The sequence below is a fragment of the Colias eurytheme genome, chromosome 20 (assembly GCF_061535395.1).
Source record: "Colias eurytheme isolate Ceu_HAF_F1 chromosome 20, ilColEury1 Martin Lab GWU primary, whole genome shotgun sequence".
Classification (NCBI taxonomy): domain Eukaryota; kingdom Metazoa; phylum Arthropoda; class Insecta; order Lepidoptera; family Pieridae; genus Colias; species Colias eurytheme.
In genome coordinates, this window is record NC_142999.1 from 1,255,644 (window position 1) to 1,279,250 (window position 23,607).

The following is a 23,607-nucleotide window of genomic DNA, read 5'->3' on the forward strand; positions in this document are numbered from 1 at the left end:
ATACCAAATTTCATGCAAATTGGTTCAGTAGTTTAGGCGTGATTGAGTAACAGACAGACAGACAGAGTTACTTTCGCATTTATAATATTAGTATGGATTCAAGTGATGTTATTATGCAACACAATAGCATTATCATTTACAAGTTACTAATATAGAACAATGTGCTGTTGACAGCGTTCTAGTAAATTGAGTGATAAAAATTTTAAATTGCTTGCTTGTTTTATTTCAAGAAATATTATGTATTATTGTACTTACTTACATATTATTTTTTTATATATGTACATACTAGCTGTGCCCGCGACTTCGTCCGCGTGGAATAGTGACTGCATAGTAGGTAGTTACTACTTAACTTTTATTGAATAAACACGTACTACCTTAAATAATTAAACGAACTGTTAGTAAAATTTATTACTAAACTGAGCTAAAAAATAAAAATAAATTCCTTCCTTGTATGGATGTTTTTGACAATATATATAACCGTTTCTACGAAAAATCTATTTTTTCATTCGTTGATCTCAAAAATAAAAATTCCAATCACCAGAACGACAGGAAATTTTAATAATTTATTTTTAATTGTGTTTTGCACAATTTTGTTAAATTACGACTGGATGAAAATTTTGTTCGTGGTCGTCGTCGTCGTTGGTAAGGTGAACAAATCCTTATCCTTAAGACAATAATTATTAGTATCGATAGCGGATTCTATTCCTTTGCGTTTTGACGTTTGTCTCAGCGCTCAGATCTTTCCTGTCTCACGCCGTAGTAACTAAACCGTTTAGACCGTGCAATAAAAATTAAATAAAAAAAAAACTCAACGCAACGAAGAAAAGTGCATAGAAAAAGGAAAAAATGTTGTGTGGTTTTATGAAACCACGGTAAAAGTGAAACTTAGGCACAAAATTATCGTATTTGTACGATAATGACTCCGATACTGCTTTATACCTACTCGGCAGCCGACCGTCACGCGACATGCGCTACACAGACCAAAAAGTTTGAGACGATGTAATAAAAGTTTCACTAATTTTACAAACTTCCCGAAGATCTTTAAAAATAAATACCATTTTAAATATTTATAAAAATAAAAAAACAAAGTCATCGGGGCTGCCATACCATCATTATCATATTATCATATACAAATATATTTTTTTTATAATGGTACTTAATTTTAAAGATCGTCGGGAAGTTTGTAAAATTATTATTTATTCCTTTTCCTTCGTTGCGTTGGGTTTTTCTTTTTAATTTTTAAATTTTTAACTTCGGTTTCTTATTTTCATGTGATATTTTCAAGTGAGCGAGACCTACCTCTACCTCCATATTACATTCCTACATCATATTGATATCTATAAGTTTGTTGCTCCTTGACATCTTTTAAGTTGGGCCGTAACCGTGCACAAATTGTAATGGATCACAGTGGCAAAAGAAGTGGTATCTTTAGGAAAAAAAATTGCCAAGAGCCAGGCCTATGTGGCTTTGAGTAGAGTTCAAAATTTCCAGGATGTGGCTATCCTCTCGCTCCCATATCCCCCTCTTCTTTCACAGACTTTCAACCCTTCTCTTTCCACACCTAGTAAATGGCAGAACCGATTTTGATGTAAACCATATTATCTAATTATACCTATATGTACACGTCATATCCTGTCGTTTGATGCTCCATTTGGTTTATTTATCTAACCACTGTCACCCCTAAATGTAATAAACGGATGAACCGATTTCGATAAAACACGTTGCTCTTTTATATTTTGATATGCCGCTTGAGTATATTATTTGACCACATTCGATTATTGTTCATTCCCACTTTCACCGCTGTAATCTAATAAATGGATAAACCGAATTGGATAAAAATATAACTAAGGTATAATAAATGGATGAACCGATTTTGATACACTTTATCTAAGAACCAGCGTCGGAAAATATGCTGCCTAACACGCATCTAATTCGTATTACCTGTTAGCGAGCTACGGTGGCACAAACAGACAAACATAGCGGTCAAACACTTATCACCCATCTTTTTGATGGTTAAAAATGGTTAAAAGGGGTTAAAAATATAATACGACATAATTTAAAGGACATTTTATGTATAAAATTTACCTAGAAGTAAGCATAATTCTAATTTGACCCCTTCCCCCCCTACTACCTCAGCTTACAGGAATAATTACTGTAGCGTATAACAGATAACTTACGTTTTATCGTACACTGTATAGTGTACAATAGAATGCCTTTTCAAATGTTCGCCGTGAATACTTAAATGGTCATAACTTTTTTATTTACAAACCGATTAACATGAAATAAACACTTAATGTTAAATGAAGATTACCACAATATATTAGTGAAAACCGCATCTAAATCGGATAAGCCGTTTCTGAGATTAGCGTGCACAAACATACAGACAAACAGACAAAAAAACTATAACTACAGTTTTGGGTTTGAGATCAATTTAATAATAACCCCTGCTATTTTTTTTTACATATTTTCATTGTACAGACATCACTTTTCTAGAATTTTATTATATGTAAGTATTGATGATTGATGATTGATGATTGACCACGCGCAAGGTTACTAATTTCCACTACATCCTCACGCAAATCGTCAATTTTTATGAACATTGAATCTGTAAATAAAAAAAAATCAAAAGATAAGTGTACCTAATTTTAATAAAAAGCTACTAACAAATAAAGTTTTATCAAGAACTAAAGTGACCTTCTTTGGGCGTATAATATAGTCTTGTAAAAGTTATACATGATAAAAATAAAATTTCATCATTTTCTTATTTTGTCATAACTTAAAAACATGAGTCTAACTATATAATTATAATAAACAATAAATATAAAAGCTACAACTTACCTTTTGTGGGAACGCAAGAAGGCGAAAATTAAAAAAAAGCCGAAGATTTTTAAAAATGTAACCAATGAACACAATCACTGTTATCTACTATTACCCAATGTAAGTATTGATGATTGATGATTGATGATTGACCACGCGCAAGGTTACTAATTTCCACTACATCCTCACGCAAATCGTCAATTTTTATGAACATTGAATCTGTAAATAAAAAAAAATCAAAAGATAAGTGTACCTAATTTTAATAAAAAGCTACTAACAAATAAAGTTTTATCAAGAACTAAAGTGACCTTCTTTGGGCGTATAATATAGTCTTGTAAAAGTTATACATGATAAAAATAAAATTTCATCATTTTCTTATTTTGTCATAACTTAAAAACATGAGTCTAACTATATAATTATAATAAACAATAAATATAAAAGCTACAACTTACCTTTTGTGGGAACGCAAGAAGGCGAAAATTAAAAAAAAGCCGAAGATTTTTAAAAATGTAACCAATGAACACAATCACTGTTATCTACTATTACCCAAAGAGAATACAAATACTACGTCTATTACCTATATAACTGTAACTAACATCAAATAATAAACATCTACCCTCACTTATAAAAATTTAGTATATTCACATGAAATATAAGCGCACCTGAAATTTACTCTGGGAAGATATGAATTATTTATTTAACTTTAAAAAAAAAACAAACTCACCAACATCATAATATTTAAATTATGAATTTCCAAGGAGCGTTAATATTATGTAAATTGATTTAATTTTAATGAAATCTCATAGATGGCGCTGTTTTAAATTTGTCTTTATACTACTAAGATTCATTATACTGTTTCTCTGCCAAAATTACTTAAATGATGTAGTTTTTATAGTGTAAAGGTAGACAATAGCATGGCTTACTCAAAAACAACATTTAAACATGAGTCTTTATATTGTACGCTGTCGTAGTACACGGAATACGTAAGAAAAATAAAGGTTCACAGCTCCTCCCCCGAAGGTGATAGCATGATAATATGTATATAACAGCCTGACCCGACCTGTTAGTAATATTCATGCAAAATTTGAAGTAAATCCGTGCAGTACTTTCTGAGATTAGCCTGGACAAACATACAGACAAACAGACAAACCGACAAACAGACAAACAGACAAAAATTCTAAAAACTATATTTTTGGCTTCTATATCGATTATAGATCATGGATTATGTATTCTTTTAAAAAAATATTCAATGTACAGTTTTGACTTTCCTACGATTTTATTATATGTATAGATTATGATTACCTACACCGCTGTCTGTCTTTACGTATGTATCTTTAAAACTACGCAATGGAATTATATGCGGTGGCTCAAGAGGAAATAGCCTCAGTGATGCGTATCTACTAGTGCAAGTTTTTTTCAAAATCGATAAAGTAGTTATATACGTACGAAATATAAACTTTCTTCTATCACATTGATAAGTGAAATGATGTGTTTAATATTAATACATTATATTCTGTGATCTGTCCTTTCCTAAGGTCCTTTCTCTGTAACGGCTTTATAAAGGGACACTGCACGCCATCTAGTGACACTTGGAACATTTTACTTGAAATGCATTATTTATTTATTTATAACACTTTACTATGCTAGTTATACAAATTACTTAAAACTAAAACTTATAGCTAAACTAGCACAGAGGGCGGCCTTATCACTAAAGACTAAAGAGTGATCTCTTCCAGGCTTCCATTATTGTTTTCAGGAAAATACTCGTATCTATTGCACGTCTCATAAGCGAAGCGTTGAGGTGGGTACTACCACAGACTAATAATAATATACTACGTATACAAGTACTACTGTCACTTCGCGCAAAACATCTGATTTTTCAAACTTAAAATGTCTTTATGTATCATACATTGCACTTGTAAGATAATACATACACACTCATATTAAGAAAAAACACTATTTTTAACGTTCATGATATTTTTGATGTCATTTTTGTTATTTAAACTAGTTAAAAAACAGTTTAAAAAAGTTCTGTCTTGGACGTCCGTGTGTCTGTATGTGCGGATCCTTTTTCTTGTTAACACGATAGCGACCGAAATACTTTACTAATCGAGTCTTTTTTTTTCTCTTACGCTTGAGTATGCTCAGGAATAGAACCCTTTCATTTTTCAGGGTCTGATTCGATGTGGTTTAATTGTTATTAAATAAACAAAAATAATAATTAATAAATATTTATTAAAAAAAAATTATGAGGCGTGCACTTTTGGATTTTCCAAATTATTTTTTATTATTTCCTTATTTTTTTAATATTATTGCTTAGGTTCGATCTTAGCCCCTGAAACTTTAAGTTGGATTAAAAAAAACAATAAGATAGAAAGTGGAGACCTAGGTACTGTTTCCATGGAAAGATGCACAGTTCCAATCCCTTTTACTGATAGATTTATCCGAATCTAAGACCCTGCCACTGTCGAGAGGTTATTTAAAAATAAATATATGAGAAGCAGCTGATGTGGAAATCTACGTGAAAAATGTGCCGAGTGGCAGGCTGGCAGCCATTTTGCAAGCACTTGTTTTGTTTTCTTTTTCCGTTTCCTGTTGTTAAACTGAGTTTATACAGGGTGTCCCACTGTTGGTATCAAGTTGGTATACTAAGCTCAAAGTAGGTTATAGTTTTGCATACGCTGAGTTCGTAAAAAATACTTATAAAATTCCAGACGCATTTTTTTTCAAAAAGATGAATAATTCTAAAAACTCTATGTGTACACCCATAACAAGCAACCCGCCCAACTTTGCCACCAGCACGTGATCTATCGTTTAGGAATTTAGGATTATGTTTTCATAGACAAAATGCTCATATTAGCGAAGCGGTATATGCCGGCTGCGCGAAGCTAGAGAAGAAAACATGGATTTTCAGGAAAAATTTAACAAAACATTTTTGACGTAATTTTGTTGTTTAAGTATTTTTTTCGTGATCAGTGTATGCAAAACTACAAGTTCCTTCGCGTTTAGTATACCAATAGTGGGACACCCTGTATAAGTATTTTAAGTACACAACAAACAGGAAACGGAACGGTTTAAATTAAATCCGTATATATATGTATTCTAAGGTCGTGCATTTATATTTGAACACAGGCTAATAGGCTGAAGCGGAGAAGCCTCGCGGTTTCACCCGCGTGGCTCCGGATAATAAGGCTATCAAACACCGAAGGAATTTCTCAAATCGGACCAGTAGTTCCTGAGATTAGCGCAAACAATCAAACTCTTCAGCTTTATAATATTAGTAAAGATTACCGTACGGCAATAGTTAGTAGTAAATCAAAGTAAACACGTATTCGAATTTCGAAGAACTATGGCTTATTATTACAAAATTTCGCCTCAAGATTAGTATAATATTCCATGTTATTCTTATATATATAAAAATGAATCGCAAAATGTGTTGGTAAGCGCATAACTCGAGAACGGCTGAACCGATTTCGATAATTCTTTTTTTATTATATTCCTTGAAGTACGAGGATGGTTCTTATGTAGAGAAAACGTAAACATGTACCACGGGCGAAGCCGGGGCGGACCGCTAGTTATTAATAAATATAGCCATCCAAATGGTTCAAAGGAATTAAGTAATAAAACAAAAATTATTCATAAATATTTATTGTAGAATTTTATACAAAAATGCATACAAAAATAATTTGGTAATTTTGGTACAATTCATTGAAATGATAATGCTCTGTTCGACATAACATTTCTATTGAAGCTATACAACACTTCTTTCAAACAAATTAAAATATACATTGTAAAAACAATGTATATGTTTCATTTCATTATTTATTACAAATTGGTTACTAAGGTGCATGCACAATAAGTATAACATAATATATAAGTATCTATTTATAATATGAAAATTAAAAACACATTACCTTTATTATTAAATGAATATGATAGACTAGCTTTCGGTCCGCGGCTTCGCCCGCGTTTTCAAAGAAAAGCCGCATAGTTCCCGTTCCCGTGGGATTTCCGGGATAAAACCTATCCTATGTGCTAATCCAAGTAACCCTCTATATGTGTGCTTAATTTCATTGTAATCGCTTCAGTAGTATTTGCGTGAAAGAGTAACAAACACACACACACATCCTCACAAACTTTCGCATTTATAATATTAGTATATGATAGATAAATTACTATAAACAGTATCTCTAGATTGTTACAGTTTGCTCCAAAAATTATTACAAAGAAATTGAAAAGGAAGTGCAGTAAGTAGTGGATACAAGAAAGATTGATTGTAAAAGAGATCACTTACTAAAGTAACAAAAAATATACCGTGAAAACAAACTTCTAAAACAAAATAAATAAAGTTCATTATCGTTGTACAATATAAATAATCAGATCCATAATTTAAATTACTTTACAGTTTACATGTAAACAGAAATATTTTTTAGCGTTGACATAACAGCGGCCATATTGAATGATGTACATGTCAAAACGAACGACAACAAAATGGCGGGTTTGAAAAAAAACAACTGTCAAACTCTAAACGCTTTCTTGTGTCAAATTAACAACCTCGGTCGGAATATTTTTATTTAAATATCGTCGAGTTGTCCTCATTCTGCCCGCGGCAACACTATCGAAAACCCATTTCGAGCTGACTTCGCCCTCCGCCATTCCTATCGTGACGTCACAGCCGCCATCTTGTATTATCGCGCCACAGAGTGTTAAAAGTTGAATTATGGCGGGTTTTTGAAACGCGTTCGGTTGTACGCGTACTTTTATGCCGCTAAATACGTCGTACGCGTATTCTGAACGCATCCGACCTAATGCTGAACGTTCTACGCGGGCTTTCTGGAAGATTAATAAGAATAAAGATATACAATTTTAAGAAGTAGGTAGGTAATACTGATACTTAGTAAATATTTATTGTGATGAAGTTAAAATATCTTAATTTCAATGCAAAAGCAACATATACAAATACCGAAAAGTAATCTTCCATTTTAATGATTTTAACAACAACTGAACAAACCTGTGCAATCTTCAACAAATGTGGCACTTCATAACCAAAGTGCGGTAACAATCTCCCCTCTTTAGCTGAATCGAGCGCCCACTGTCCATACAACACTCTGCAACCACGCGCCGCGCCTAACAGTGCGTTTACCGTCCTGAAGATAATAGAAAATCCATACTATATAATATTATAAATGCGAAAGTAACTCTGTCTGTCTGTTACTCAATCACGCCTAAACTACTGAACCAATTTGCATGAAATTTGGTATGGAGATATTTTGATACCCGAGAAAGGACATAGGCTACTTTTTATTGCGCAATATGTACCTACCACGGGCGAAGCCGGGGCGGACCGCTAGTTCTATATAAAGTGAATAAATTACATATACGACGTCATAATTATATTATCATGAGACAAAAGGTAAATTGCACGCCTCATAAGCGAAGCGTTGAGGTGGGTACTAACTACTGTCACTTCGCGCAAAACATCTGATTTTTCAAACTGTCTTTATGTATCATACATTGCACTTGTAAGATAATACATACACACACATATTAAGAAAAAACACTATTTTTAACGTTCATGATATTTTTGATGTCATTTTTGTTATTTAAACTAGTTAAAAAACAGTTTAAAAAAGTTCTGTCTTGGACGTCCGTGTGTCTGTATGTGCGGATCCTTTTTCTTGTTAACACGATAGCGACCGAAATACTTTACTAATCAAGTCTTTTTTTTTCTCTTACGCTTGAGTATGCTCAGGAATAGAACCCTTTCATTTTTCAGGGTCTGATTCGATGTGGTTTAATTGTTATTAAATAAACAAAAATAATAATTAATAAATATTTATTAAAAAAAAATTATGAGGCGTGCACTTTTGGATTTTCCAAATTATTTGCAATTGTTATGGGCGGTGTTAGTCGCTTACCATCAAGCGACCAAACCTTGCCAACATTTAGGTAAAAAAAGAAATATTTCTTATAGAAGCAACTCTTATTACCCCTACACTTTAGAAACTCACTCCGAACGAAAATTTTCACTCAAAAACAGATAAAACATTTTTTTTAAAGTGAAACTTTTATTACATCGTCTCAAACTTTTTGGTCTGTGTAGCGCATGTCGCGTGACGGTCGGCTGCCGAGTAGGTATAAAGCAGTGTTCGGAGTCATTATCGTACAAATACGATAATTTTTAAGTTTCACTGCCTAAGTTTCACTTTTACCGTGGTTTCATAAAACCACACAACATTTTTTTTTTACAAATCTTTGTGCTTAGTTTCACATGCGCGTTGTCTGCGTATGACATGAAATTTGTGTGCTATTTGAATGGAATGGAGAATTTGTATAACAATATCGAAAAAAAGTTAATTTTCACATCCATGCAGAATGGGACCACATACTTTTATAGATTAAATGGAAGAATCTTGTATTAATCCAATTGAAAAACTCATACGCTAACCACTAGACAAAAATAAATAAAAAATAAACATAATTACCTTGGTTTAGTATTAACAGCATCAGCGCTACACATAACACTGTTCCCTTCTCCATTATTCGCACTCACATTATTAATAACTAAATCACTATTACACAACACACTAACACCACTTATATTCTTGCAAACCACTTTAGTTCCAGTCGGCACATTTATTTTATTACATACATTATTACAATGATCGTCGACCAAAACGTTTATATTTGAAAACATTTTTTCCAATATATCCTCTGGTTTATTACATTGATTACACATAGATACATCTTGGTTATTTTCAACAGCTTCTTTACAAGAACCAAGTAATACATGGGTAGTTTTTCTGTTCACTTTTGATTGTATTTTCGCGTTGAGTTTTCTTAGGGCATTGCAAGCTTCGTGCCTTTCGGATTTCGACATGCCTGTTAGTACCTGAAATTTCGAATTATTATGTTATCAAACATTTATAAGCATTGAGATATACATAATACATATGGAGACGACACCGCCTACATCACTTATGTTCCGCTCAACATAAGCCATATGGCTTAACTGCACGCTCATTTTTTATTTGTTTTAAAGTGAAACGCATCAAATATGCCTTCGTGTGTGTTACAATATTGCACAAATAATACGGAAAAGTGACTAACATAACTTTTCATCGGTAAGTACCTAACTAGATAATAATTTTTAAAACTTAGTTAGAGCAAAAAATGGCGCACAGATTTTGTTCTTGGTGTCTTCTCCAAACGTAGTAATATCATCTCAATGTTTATAAGCTGTAAATTATAACGTATAGTGACAACTAATGAACATATTTAAACTTTGGTATGTAGTTTAACATAATATTGTTTTGGTAGACAATGAACATAGTTAAACTTTTTAGTAGGGATGTAACGATACATGATTTTGCCGATACGATACCGATACCGACATTTGTAATCAAATATTGGCGATACCGATACCGATACCGATATCGATGGCTTGGTAGAAAAATAAATAGTGAATTATGCATAAAAGTTACCAACATTAAACAGAGACTCAACTGTAAATCGTATTCTTTTAAATAACAATAAATATTATTATAGGACATTATTACACAAATCGACCTAGTCCCACAGTAACAATGCCAAATCAAAAAACAAGAAAACCATTTATTTTAGTTTTATTATTTTGCAAAGTCAGTTAAACTTTAAGTTATACACATACAATCAGTTCCTAATAAAAGTTTACTATTGGTAGAGTTTTTTCAAAAAACAAAGTGCGCACGCGCGGGCGGCCTCCCGCATCGTTCATTGGGCGCGGTTTTTTGAATTGTTTGATATCGGTATCGGTTGTTTTATAATCGGCGATACCGATATATCGGCTTGCCGATTATATCGGCCGATATATCGGTATCGGTATCGTTTCATCCCTACTTTTTAGAAATAATTAAACATTGTCCATGCTGATAGTAATAAATAAATAGCTTTTCGCCTTTTTAAATGTTAATGCACAATTAACATATTAACATATATTTCAATGGTAGGGAAGAAAATAAAGAGTTCGTTTGTTTGAACATTCTAATCTCAGGAACTACTGGTCCGATTTGAAAAATGATTTTGGTGTTAGATAGCCCATTTAACGAGGAAGGCTATATATCATCACGCTAAGACCAACAGGAGCGGAGCTCTGCGTAAAACCGCGGGTCACAGCTAGCAAAATTAATATTTAACTTCAACACTCACAATCCTCGGCACAAATTTGTGTGTCCGCACTTGTCTGTGTGTCTGTATCTGTGTCTGTTTGCTGAATGACGTCACCAGCTTCCTTGCGATTCTCTCAGCGCGCGCGAGTTCCTGCCTACCTCGCTGCGTAAGTTGCATCGCTTTCGGTCTAGCGGGTGCTGGGGTTTCTGTTGGAAGTTGAAAAAAAAAATGTTTTATTGAAATTTTGTACTTTAATATTGTGTGATGTAGAATAAGCGAGAATATTAGTTATATGTTATTCAAATTATCCAATAAAACTACTTCAATATTGAGTAGCTTAGTTAGGTACATAACAACTCAAGAAGTAGATTTTTTGTTTGCTATAATATTTCACTCCACTTACAAGATGATATATGTTTTAAAAAAATGTTGTGTGGTTTTATGAAACCACGGTAAAAGTGAAACTTACCTAAAACCTAAACCTACCCGGCAGCCGACCGTCACGCGACATGCGCTACACAGACCAAAAAGTTTGAGACGATGTAATAAAAGTTTCACTTTAAAAATACCTTTATCATCATCATCAGTGATCAGTTCAGCTTCCTTGTGGGTGAACAATTTCCTTCTAGATTTAGTCCGTGGCGGGGAGGTGGGTGTGACAGGGAGGGCTCTACGGGGCGCTGTGTTTACGCGATCTGTGGGTTTTTGTTATCATTTTAATGAGTTCATTTTTATGATTTTTATCCTAAACAACAATTAAAATTTTAAAAAGTTTTTTAACTTTATGATACATCATAAAAGAAATATAAAAAAGGCCGTGTACGTAGCTTCGTCTGTCGTCAAGAGTAGTCAAAGAAAAAATACAGAAAAATTATATCATAGAATCGCTCCGTTGCGACGTGAACGAAAAACAAACACACTTGAACATTATAATAATTTGTACTGAATAACATAAATAAATAATACATACTAGCCGTTTCATTTGGAGATTCAATAGATGCGTTGGTCTTATCGTGCGACTGATCCGTGGATTTATCATGCGATCCATCCGTCGATTTATCGTGCGATTGATCCGTGGACTTATCGTGCGATTGATCCGTCGATTTATCTCGCGACCTATCCGTCGACTTATCGAAAGACTTGTCTTTGGGCTTGTTTGGCTTTTTGCGAATTTCAAGACTATTTTCAGTTTCACTAGATATCCTTAATCGTGCGGGTCTTCCTTCGTCACTATCTCTACTATCTGAGAGAAGATCTGCCAATGGTATGTTGTCATGTTCGGCTTTTTTCTGGAAAATTAATGCGTAGAAGTGTGTAAATAATTTAAAAATATACTTTTTAATGGATTTTTAACCCGATTTGTTTGTTATATCATTTACTTCAACAACAAAGTTCATCTGTGTGTTGATTATAAAATATTCAAAGCAACAAAAAATAGGTATATTTATGTATATTCAAATATGTATATCATCTCCACAACGCCATGTAGTCTACTCACACGCAACGAAGTAGCGGAGATAAAATATTAATAAAAAAAAATATATAGAGATAATTTTTAATAAAATTATAATAATCATAAGTTTTTCATTTGCCAACTTAAAAACTACTAACCAATAATTGCCGTAATGTAGCCGGCGATGGTAAGTCCGAAGGCCTAGTGGGTGCAGGGAACAATCTTTCAGGTAAGCGCCGGGCCTCCGCCGCGCAGGCCTCCACCCATAGTGGGGAAACGAGCTGGCAGGCTAGGGCTCTGCCCCGTGCACGGACCTTGCGACAACCACCTGAAATAAGGGCATTTAATATTATAAAGGAGAAAGTTTGTAAGTATGGATGTATGGATGTTTGTTACTCTTTCACGCAAATACTACTGAACCGATTACAATGAAATTTAGCACACATATAGAGGGTAGCTTGGATTAACACATAGGATAGGTTTTATCCCGGAAATCCCACGGGAACGGGAACTATGCGGGTTTTTCCTTGAAAACGCGGGCGAAGCCGGGGGAGGAAATCTAGTAAGATATAGAAGAGAGATATCACATATGAGATGATAATAAGTAAAATTATTGTACTAAGTTCAATGATATTATATATAGAAACAAGAGGTAGATACGTCATCAACGCACCAAAACTGATTCCGTGAATTGGTCCTATTTGAGACCAATGCAATCAGTCAGATTGTCACCGGTCCCAGTGAGCGCATGTGCCTATAGGTACATTAAAGTTGTCGAAAATGCCTTCCTGTGTGTTCAGAAAGTGCACGTATTCGTGCAAAAAAATAAAGAAAGATAAAGGAATATCATATCACAGCAAAATATATTAAATTATTACAGTTTAAGAGTAAGAATAACAATTTACAATTCTTTATTAATGACACTTGCTTGACACGTGTATTGAAATAATGAAAGGGATAAAACATTGCTTCAATCACTAGTGTGACAAAGCTAGCGTACACTGTGTTCAAAGATTATCATGTAGATACGATTATTGAAAATAGAACGGTTAGTTTATTAATTTCGATTTGGGTAAATACTTGATTAATTTTATATTTAAATCCACACAGTGCATATAATTAACAAATATATCTATTTATTACATACAATGAAATCGTGATGGCAAAAATGTTTGTTTGCAAAAATGATGTTGAATATACATTGAAGAAAAGATTATCGCTACTGACGAAAAAGGCTATTTGCTTTTCTGTAAATAGCTATTGAACATAAATTTTATTTGTGTTTTAGATAAAAAAAGGCTTATACTAATTCCTTTCTTTTATTTCATCCTTTTTTTTTCATCTAGGCACCACTATTATTATAATTATCTTACAAGTTGGAGTGATGACCTTGTACGGGTTTCGGGAACTGCCTTGAAACGAATAGCGTAAGATCGGTCCTTATGGAGTTCTATAAGGAGGACTATATGCAGTATGCTCAGCAGTGGGTGATTATCGGGTGAAATGATGATGACTTAAACGAACACCACAGCTAGTAATAAATACTTAATACAGTTATATCTCCAAAAAAGTTTTTTATTTTTTTTTTTATCATTTTAATACGACATCATAATAATCATAAAATAGTAAATGAAATTGTCACATTTATTTACTTGTGCAGGAAACCTAACATATATAACATTGAACCTTCTGTGTCGTTTATCTATGCCAATTACCATGGCAACTATTTGTTTATTTATATTTAATTGGTGAATTCTTATGACTTTTGCTTACACCTGCGCGGAAGTGACAAACTATCTTTGTCCTTTTTATTTATATCATTTTATTAGAGCCATCTCTCTTATACAGTCTGTCAATGTAATAAATTAAGTAAAATGAAAATTGTATTTGTGTGTGCCTGACACTGCATATGAAGCATTTTTTTTGGATATATTGTGAGTATATAACGTATCTATACATAAAATATCATTGACTAAGTTATTTGTTATATTATGCGTACAATGTGTGAGCAAAGAGGGTGTGTTATAAGATAAATTGTTGTATTATTTTTTATTTTATAAAGGAGTCCTAGATGCAAGCAAACAAGACAAGAAACAAAAATGTACTTTATCTAGTTATTTATCATTTTTATACAAATTTTTAATTATAGCTCATAAGCATTATTTTAATTTTTTTCTTTAAATAGCTTCTGAACAATATTCGACATCTTGTATTCATAGTGTTCAAAATAGGGATGTAACGATACATGATTTTGCCGATACGATACCGATACCGATATTTGTAATAAAATATCGGCGATACCGATACCGATACCGATATTGATGGCTTGGCAGAAAAATAAATAGTGAATTATGCATAAAAGTTACTAACATTTAACAGAGACTCAACTGTAAATCGTATTCTTTTAAATAACAATGCCGAATCAAAAAAAAGTAAACCATTTATTTAAGTATTATTATTTTACAAAGTCAGTTAAACTTTAAGTTATACACATACAATCAGTACCTAATAAAAGTTTACTTTTGGTAGAGTTTTTTCAGGAAACAAAGTGCGCACGCGCGGGCGGCCTCCCGCATCGTTATTTGGGCGCGGTTTTTTGAATTGTTTGATATCGGTATCGGTTGTTTTATAATCGGCGATACCGATATATCGGCTTGCCGATTATATCGGCCGATATATCGGTATCGGTATCGGTATCGTTACATCCCTATTTCAAAATTTAAAGTATGGGAATTTTTAATTTATTTTAAAACATTTATCAAAAAATTGGATAACTTAGCAAAAAAAAAATCATCATTATTTTTAAGTCTCTGTCAAGTTCATAAATTAAACAGCTATCTCACCCTGTGTCCAAATAAGATGCGTAACAAGGGGGCTCCATGCCGGCACCACAGACGCGCCGAGCGCCATTAGAGCAGCCCTTAGCGATAGCGCTCGAGACTCCGCCCCCACATCGACGTACGCAACCACACCGCGTAGCGCTTCACTCGTTATTGTGTTCGTATATTTCAGGGGTTTTGATGGCAACTGAAATAAATGTTGAGATGATAATGTTGATGAAAATTTTAGATTTTAGGTGATTGTGTCGAGTATGTAGGATTTATTGAGACTGATTGTAATTTTATTATTGTATTCAGTTTCAAAAACAAAAAGTTTTAATTTTAAACTTAACATGATTGTGTGTGATCCTACTACTAAAGGCGAAAGTTTGTAAGTATGGATGTATGGATGTTTGTTACTCTTTCACGTAAAAACTACTGAATGGATTTGAATGAAACTTTACCACAATATAGCTTATACATCAGAATAACACATAGGATAGGTTTTATCCCAGAAATCCCACGGGAACGGGAACTATGCGGGTTTTTCTTTGAAAACGCGGGCGAAGCCGCGTGTGGAAAGCTAGTGATTTGATATTCAAGATTTAATATGGTCAATAAAAATGAAGATATTAGGCTATTTACAATAGCTCATTAACTAGCATTTTGTAAGGAAAAGTATGAAATAATATACACAAGAAGAATCTCAACTAAAATTATTACTTACTTTACTTGTATGAGGTTGTTTATTTGTCCGCACATTCATTGGTTTCTTGGTCAAGAATTTATTTTGCTTATTGTTATCATCCACACCCTTTAAAGCAAGCCATTCTTCTCTGAGTCTTAACCTTTCAGCGATGGCTGAGCGTCTCTGAAAATTTAAATTTTTTGAGTATAAAGGCTTTCCTTGGACAAAATAGATGAATAGTAACAAAGTCTAGTCTAGTCTAGTCAGTAGATATGATCTAATCTTAGTTTCTGTTTCGTTTTTAACATTCCAGTATTTTATGACCAGTAAATTATGACCTCTGTGTAAGTTTGTGAAACAATAAATAATATACTTACCAATCCAGCAGCACTCCTATTATTTTCTTTATTCATATTGGCAAAGCGATTAATTTGTATCTTATACACAAAAGTCAACACAACACTATTCTCAAAAATTTATAAGATTTTGGACGTATTGTACATGCAAATCTTGTTATAATTAAGCAACATATCAAGATAAATGTATTATTTAATGCTGTTCCAGATTGTAAAACCACAAAATAAACAATAACTTGTTTATTTTCAAGTTTAAACTTGCAAGCTGAACATATTGTAGAATGTAGATCGTAGGGATTTGTGAATTGTGTAGTGACGTTTGAAGTTTACATTGACATTACATACTTACTTAAAATAACTACTGATTCTGACATTTAAATTTTTTACATGGCAAGCTAATACGTGCGAACTTGGTGCGAATACTGCAAGATAATTGTTTATTCATTACGGTTTAAACCAAATTAAACATTGGTAAAAAGTAATACTTTTCGAATTTCGACTTTTTGCTTACTTTTATCATGATCAAGGAATCAGGTTTTCTTATTTTCTCCAGTAAAAGAGAACTTATTCTATGCGGTATCATGAAATATTGATTGTACCCACATTGTACCTATGTATTATATAATATTATGGAGATTAGGTAGGGTCATAAGAAGACGAATAAACAAAATAAACTTATTTAGTCTACAGTTTATTCTCATTAATATAATAATTTTAGTATTCATGTGGTAGTTTGAACTTCAAATAAGCTTTTCAAAGTAATTCCTTCTTTCAATGGTTCGATAGCAAGCCCCAAATAAGGACTATACACTGGTTGAACACTGGAATCTTCATTGTTCTGAGCTAAATGTGAAGCTAGATAGAGAGTTGGTCCCATTTCTCCACGCGGTTCTCCTATTTCTTCCAATTCGTCAATATCTTCATTCAAGGGTCGTGGCTCCTTAAAACAGATAAAAAATGTATGACTATAGTGAGTGTAGCCGTGCCCGCGACATCGTTCGCGCAAAATCGAATTCAAATTAAATTCTCAAAAATATACTGCCGAGGAGTACCTATAACAAAAAAGTTTCGTCAAAATCTGTTCAGTAATTTTACGGAAAATCTGGTAAACAGACAAGTTTTCTACAGTTTTATTATAATATATAAGTATAAAATATAAATAAACATATTATGCAGTAGATAGTTTTCTCGTACATATTTTTATGTTTTCACTATCGCGATGATATTTTTGTTTTCGTATTACCTTCAATGCATTTCGAATGTACGTTACCTACATCGTGTTATGTGAAGTGGAACGTAACCCAAGTGGGAATTGTTAGAAAACAGGTTGAATTTTAAACTATGGCCGATTTTACTCGGTTTATTGGGTTATTGTCCATATTGGAAACATGGAATATTTTTTGCAGATCAAAAACATTTATAGAAATATCAGTTAAAAAAAATTCTAGACATGCGTACCTAATAATTTTTGTTAAAATTGACATAATATACTTTATATTTTATAATGGATGTTCCCAAAAATGCAGTAAAATAGTATCGTAACGTAATTTCAAATTTGAATATTACATTTATTCAAGAAAAGTGTCGGTTGGTTACTCTTCTTAATTCAATGAAATGCGTAAAAATACCTCATGATTCCAATTCATTTCAACACCAATGACCGGCTTTTCACTATACGCTTGATGTAAAGCCTGCAGTTCTGATAGAAGAGCTGGCAGTCGTTCCTTAGGATCTGCTCTGAAGCCGAGTACATAACCACCAGATGTAGGACGCACATGGATAACTAAGGCATCGCCGAACTTTGAATCACGGATTGAAATCTAAAAATGTTTTATGATGTTATTTTAATTGGTCTGCGTTTAATGAAGCTACTAAATTATCTTCTTTTAAATTAATAAAAAAAATTTAAACAAATCTATGTAGGTAACTAGTTTTGAGGATATAGTATATAAAAAAAAATTGTATTCATCATCATCATCATCATCATCATCATCAGCCCATATACGTTCCCACTGCTGGGACACGGGCCTCCTATGAGGGTACAGGCCATAATCCACCACGCTGGCCAAGTGCGGGTTGGCGGATGACACATGTCGTCGAACTTTTGATTCTTCGACATGTCGGTTTCCTCACGATGTTTTCCTTCACCGTTCGAGCAGTGGTGATGTTACAACATGCGCAGATAAATTGAAAAATCAATTTATTTCCTGCGCGCTCGCCTGGTCTCGAACCCCGGACTTATCGATTCGAAGTCCGAGGTCTCACCACTGAGCCACCGCTGCTCTAATTGTATTCATTTATCATAATATATTGCAATTTTCAAATCTATTTATTTACATTAACATGTATCTGGAACGACTTAAATATGTCGGTTAAAAGTTTTCAAGATCAGAAGTTAGAAGGTTTTTGGTTTAGTAATAGTTAGACCAACAAAATTCTATTCAAAAAAGATGAAAAAACTTACACTGTCAATAGTTATGTACGGCATAGAAACATTAAAAGCTTCATTGATATCCGCGTACCACACTATCCGAACATTGCTTACCACCATTGTACCCAAATTGCCTGATTCACTTGATAAATTCCAAATTCCAGACTCACTTAGGCATATCTGAAATTAAATGATTACTTATCTAGATTATTCATCGTTAAAAAATGCAAGTACGTGTATCCAATTATGACATTTATTTTGGAGGGAAATATATTTTTTTTATTAATTTACTAAACGATCATAGTATAGTTTTTAGTTAGGTATAATTTATGGTTAAAAACCTACCTTTTCTAAGGGTAGAATGCGTAATTGTTTGTTATGAATTATAGCGCTTCGTAGTTTTAAGTCCCTGTACAGCCTTGACCCCGCATAAGCTCTGAAGTTAGGAAAACAACTAGCGTAACAAACATCTATTAATGAGTCTTAATTTTAACAAGGACCATTTTAATTTTTTAAAAATTCATATGAATTGAAATAGTCTTGTCAATCTATCTGAAGCGACTAAAAATGAGATCCTAGATGACTTCCAAAAGAAGACTAGGTATTTGTAATCATAAATTAACTTTTAAAATGTTTGAATTTTCAACATTATTAGGTAGAAGGCATAAAGAAAAACCTCTAACTTATGAACAGCAGTCACAGTGGTGTAATGGCGGACGCAGTTCGGCGACAAATTGGTGAAAACAAACTCATATCTGTTCCTCTTGAACCCCGCTTGAACGTGCAGCGCCTGTGTACTGCCTCGGAGACCAGAGGTTACAGTTTTAGTACTGGTTGTTATGAAGCAGTTGAAACCTATTGCTGGAAGAAGAAAATATTCATTTTACTTTTACTGGGGTTAATTTTGTTGAAGAAATATTTTGGAAGTATCCTTTATTCCATTTTCTTTAGATTTAGGTACTATAATTTAGTCTAAAGTACTATACTTAGCACTGTATGACAGTCTATAAAATATATATCAGAACTTAAACATTACTTTCAAAGAATAAGCAATAGGTTGTGGTATTAAAGTATGTGATAAAAAGTGCGGCAGCGCATGATACTAAAAAATAAAAGCTCTCTTTTTTCACAATATTACCTATATCATATAACTATTTTCTCAGGTTCTTTCTAAGGTGGATGATGCATATATTCGTTAAATTGATACCCCGTTTTCAATTTTTTCATTTCTTAAATATATTCATCGATTGTTGTTAGCGAAGTTAGGTACCTATTTCATCATGAAAAAAAAACAAGAGAATAAAATATTACCTTTCAAAATTAGAGAAGAACCCTATTTTACCGTTGCATATCGTAAGCCCGGTAAGCCCATATCACATAAATCGGTTTTGACTCACATGACATCTATTCGGATCAAATTACTGAAATTATACCGAATGTTTGTGCCTTTGGGGATTCATTTATAAACGCCTAAGGCCGTTTCATAGGCAAGGAATATTTCCAAGAATGGTATAGCATTAGCTAAAGCGACTTTGAGTGCGTTATTTAAGGTTTTTGGAATAATAATTTCTAAAATATAAACTTGGATATCTGGACTAAATTAACGAACGTATATATGCTACAACTTTCTTATTACATAATTGTTTTTGTTAATTATTGTTGTCTAATATATCTTCGCATGCTCTTGTAGTGATGGATAAACTTACAAACTTTTTAAACAAGCTTATGAAGAAGGATATTGTTTCTCTTTATTATAAATTTTTAAACATCTGTACAATTGTGGGCAATCAGTTTTTAATTAACTAAGTAAATTACTTTAATATATAATTTATTACGCAGTACATAAATCAATAGAGTCAAGGAGAACCGAGCAACGCACGGCTATAAACTAGTTTCAAACAGCACAGACTAATAATAATATACTTGTGCAAACAGTAATCTTATTCATACATGAAATTAATAATCTCTATGAATTAATTATGAAGAGACAATTACATGGGATGTGAAATTAGTTCAATCCCCCGTAATCCCGTGGGGCAATCATAGCATGAATACTGTATACTAGTGGGGCATGGGGATACTTCGATATTGGAGACATGTATACTAAATATTGAGAAGCTGTAGAATTTGTTTCTTTGTAAGAATTAAGACGTGAAGAAGCTAGTCTTAGGAATTATTGTTTCAAAGAAAACAATGGAGTTAGTTCATCTAGGTTACATCTATTTTACGGTGAAAAAACACGTCATTTAACTAACACAGCGTAAGTAATATACTTCATTTTTTATATTCTTAAAAAAATGTATATAATATGGGTACTTCATATTATTATAATAATGCATTGATGAGCAGGATATTGACTATAATATAAGACAGAAGACTACGCTACGACGAAGAAAACGTTTTATATTGATTTAATAATATAAAATTATTGAGAGAAAACACATTTTTGCAATTATGTAAATGAATAGGTAGATACTATTTATATTCAGTAATATATAATATTATTGATCCGAATGTTAAACTTTTATTACCTAGCACTTTTATTATCTTCGCTAAAAGAAAAAAAAACTTTTGTCAAAATTTCCAATATAGTTTTTCTGTTAATACTCACATAGATTAATCCTAGGTGACGACAAAGAATGCCATATTACCCTCAGGTTAGTTACCACCATTCGACCTTTAACCCCGCAGTTTCCTTTTGTATCTTCTATGGGTTCGATTCTGTCGAAAATCTTTTCGCCGGAACGCAGTTTTAGGTATCTGAGAAATTGAACTATTTTTTTAAAGAGAGTTTGTTTAAATATAGGTTTAATTTGGTAATATTAAAGAAAGTTTGGAATTAATGTAGAGACGAACTGGCAAGAAATGAGTATTTTTTTTTAATTTTCACTTTTATTTCACACTAGTGGTCCGCCCCGGCTTCGCCCGTGGTACATATTTCGCAATAAAAGGTAGCCTATGTCCTTTCTCGGGTATCAAAATATCTCCATACCAAATTTCATGCAAATTGGTTCAGTAGTTTAGGCGTGATTGAGTAACAGACAGACAAAGTTACTTTCGCATTTATAATATTAGTAAGGATTTACCTATTGTGAGGCAAGTGATTAAAATAAAACGTTCGAAACAAAAATATATTACCTAATTATTAAAATTAATTACCATAGAGTATTAAATCAGTAGGTAGATGTAATTAATAATTTAATTAAAACAATAAACATGTATCTATTTCTACAACAATACTTTAAAGAGAAAAATTACTATTTATATTTAAATTCAACTTTTTATATTTTTCATCCCAGTTATACCTACTGGAGTAAGTATACCTAACTGTCGTGAGTAGGTAGCTCTTTTATAAAATGGGGAACAGATATTTCAATATAAGGTAAAAAAACATATGTACATACTCAAACGGCAAATCAAATAGCACTTCTCTGTCTTCCCACATTATACCTTTCTTATTTTTGGACATTTTATTCAGACACTAAAGAGGTTATATTCTTGTTATTATATCGGTTGCTATGGCAACCAGTGTTTGAAGTCTCGAGCGAAAGGTATCGCTATGTGCTTGGCTATGTGGAAGGGTAAATAAAATACGGTTTAATGTCTTGTTAGTTGTTACTATATAGCGTAATTTTTTAATAATATTATATTCGTTCTGTTTTTATAATAGGTTTTATGTATGGCTAAGGTTGTAAAGATTATTTTCTTGAAGCAACCAATAAGAAAATTTCTAATACTAGATAACCTATAAGATTTCTAATTTCCTTTAGCTATGAAAATAAATGAATGCAGTAAATTCGACTATTTTTATTTATAATTATTACTTCAGAGCTTCAGAAGTACATATTTTAATTCACTCTGTCTACTTCTACGATAAAAGAATAGTTTATTGATTTGTTATTATTTTATACACAAATTCTTTTAGTTCTAACTTGAACAATAAAATGAGTAACACTTTCAAAAGCTTTTACATTTAATTTCCATCTCTTTCTAATGGAATAATTAAATAGTCATTCAGCTCTCAACGATGTCAGATCGGTCAAAGTTTCTGACAGATTTATTGGCGCCTAAAATATCTTAAAAGCCTTATCAAAACATTATCGGATTTGTCATCTCCCGTAGTGAGTGTCTCAAAGGATTTCATTTTGCCCGAATTAATGGTAATTGTTTTGACAACTGGCAACTTCTTTGTACAGGGGAGGGGAGTTTATTGTTCCTTTGACGTTTTATGAGGAAATGCTACATTTAAAGTTGGCAAGTTTAATTACGGTCTTTGGTATGGTAATTTTCGTCAAACGTGGAGTGTGTTGAAATATATTTGTCATTGATGTTCAAAGTAAGGACATAAAGTACAAGATTAACTTGGTTATTATTTTAGCAGTAGGTACAATAACACAGTCGTATATTGTGTTTGTAGGGAAATTAGAATGGAAATTTTCCGAATAAAATATCTAGTAACAAAATTTAGAAGGCAGGATTCAGTGGATAGTAGGTACTTCTGACTGGACAAACAGTAGTAAATGATTTGTAGGTAAAGTAAGCGAAGGCGCAGTCAACGGGTTGATGGGTTACCTTTGGCTTCTTCAATATAGAATTGTAATGAAAGTCATTGTTACAATATCCTTTGTATGCTCCTAAGGTTTAATTAACGCCTTTATTGTATAATTTATGTGTTCACTCAATTGTCTTTTGATCCATTATTAACTGCCTCTCAATCCCAAAAGCGATAGAGGTTCTTTATGAACCTCTATCGAAAATAAAAAGATGCTACGAACTATGATAGTTCGTAGCCACAGACATGTATCAAGGTCTGTGTTCGTAGCATCTTTTCTTCTTCGATCTTTTCATCAATGAATGAAATAGATTTTAAGTACATATTATTAATTATCATTATT

The 23,607-nt window shown here is 32.7% G+C and overlaps 2 protein-coding genes across 2 annotated transcripts; both read right to left on the minus strand.

Moving 5' to 3' along the window:
• Window positions 1-6,449: 6,449 nt before the first annotated feature.
• On the minus strand, window positions 6,450-16,568 carry LOC149899468 (uncharacterized). Its single transcript, XM_090113870.1, has 10 exons — window positions 16,303-16,568; window positions 15,965-16,108; window positions 15,262-15,445; window positions 12,577-12,746; window positions 11,936-12,254; window positions 11,535-11,660; window positions 11,005-11,171; window positions 9,303-9,709; window positions 7,829-7,964; window positions 6,450-7,650 (listed from the first exon to the last, which is right to left on the minus strand). Exons 1-10 carry the CDS (start codon window positions 16,336-16,338, stop codon window positions 7,342-7,344), a joined length of 1,998 nt encoding a protein of 665 aa, XP_089969996.1. The 5' UTR covers window positions 16,339-16,568; the 3' UTR covers window positions 6,450-7,341.
• Window positions 16,569-17,002: 434 nt separating this feature from the next.
• On the minus strand, window positions 17,003-22,239 carry BBS5 (Bardet-Biedl syndrome 5 protein). The gene is made up of 7 exons (XM_090113990.1): window positions 22,117-22,239; window positions 21,324-21,472; window positions 19,396-19,573; window positions 19,058-19,148; window positions 18,746-18,892; window positions 17,910-18,101; window positions 17,003-17,221 (listed from the first exon to the last, which is right to left on the minus strand). The coding sequence occupies exons 1-7, from the start codon at window positions 22,179-22,181 to the stop codon at window positions 17,003-17,005; spliced, it is 1,041 nt and encodes a 346-aa protein (XP_089970116.1). The 5' UTR covers window positions 22,182-22,239.
• Between the last annotated feature and the right edge of the window lie 1,368 nt (window positions 22,240-23,607).

Coding starts and splice junctions, on each gene's coding strand:
- LOC149899468 (XM_090113870.1), bottom strand. CDS start 16,338: ATGAATAAAGAAAATAATAGGAGTGCTGCTGGATTG. Junction 12,747..15,261: donor GCATCTTATTTGGACACAGG/GTGAGATAGCTG, acceptor CCCTTATTTCAG/GTGGTTGTCGCAAGGTCCGT. Junction 12,255..12,576: donor CTACATTACGGCAATTATTG/GTTAGTAGTTTT, acceptor TTAATTTTCCAG/AAAAAAGCCGAACATGACAA.
- BBS5 (XM_090113990.1), bottom strand. CDS start 22,181: ATGTCCAAAAATAAGAAAGGTATAATGTGGGAAGACAGAGAAGTGCTA. Junction 19,149..19,395: donor ACTGTGACTGCTGTTCATAA/GTTAGAGGTTTT, acceptor TCCTAACTTCAG/AGCTTATGCGGGGTCAAGGC. Junction 17,222..17,909: donor AAATGAATTGGAATCATGAG/GTATTTTTACGC, acceptor ATCTGTTTTAAG/GAGCCACGACCCTTGAATGA.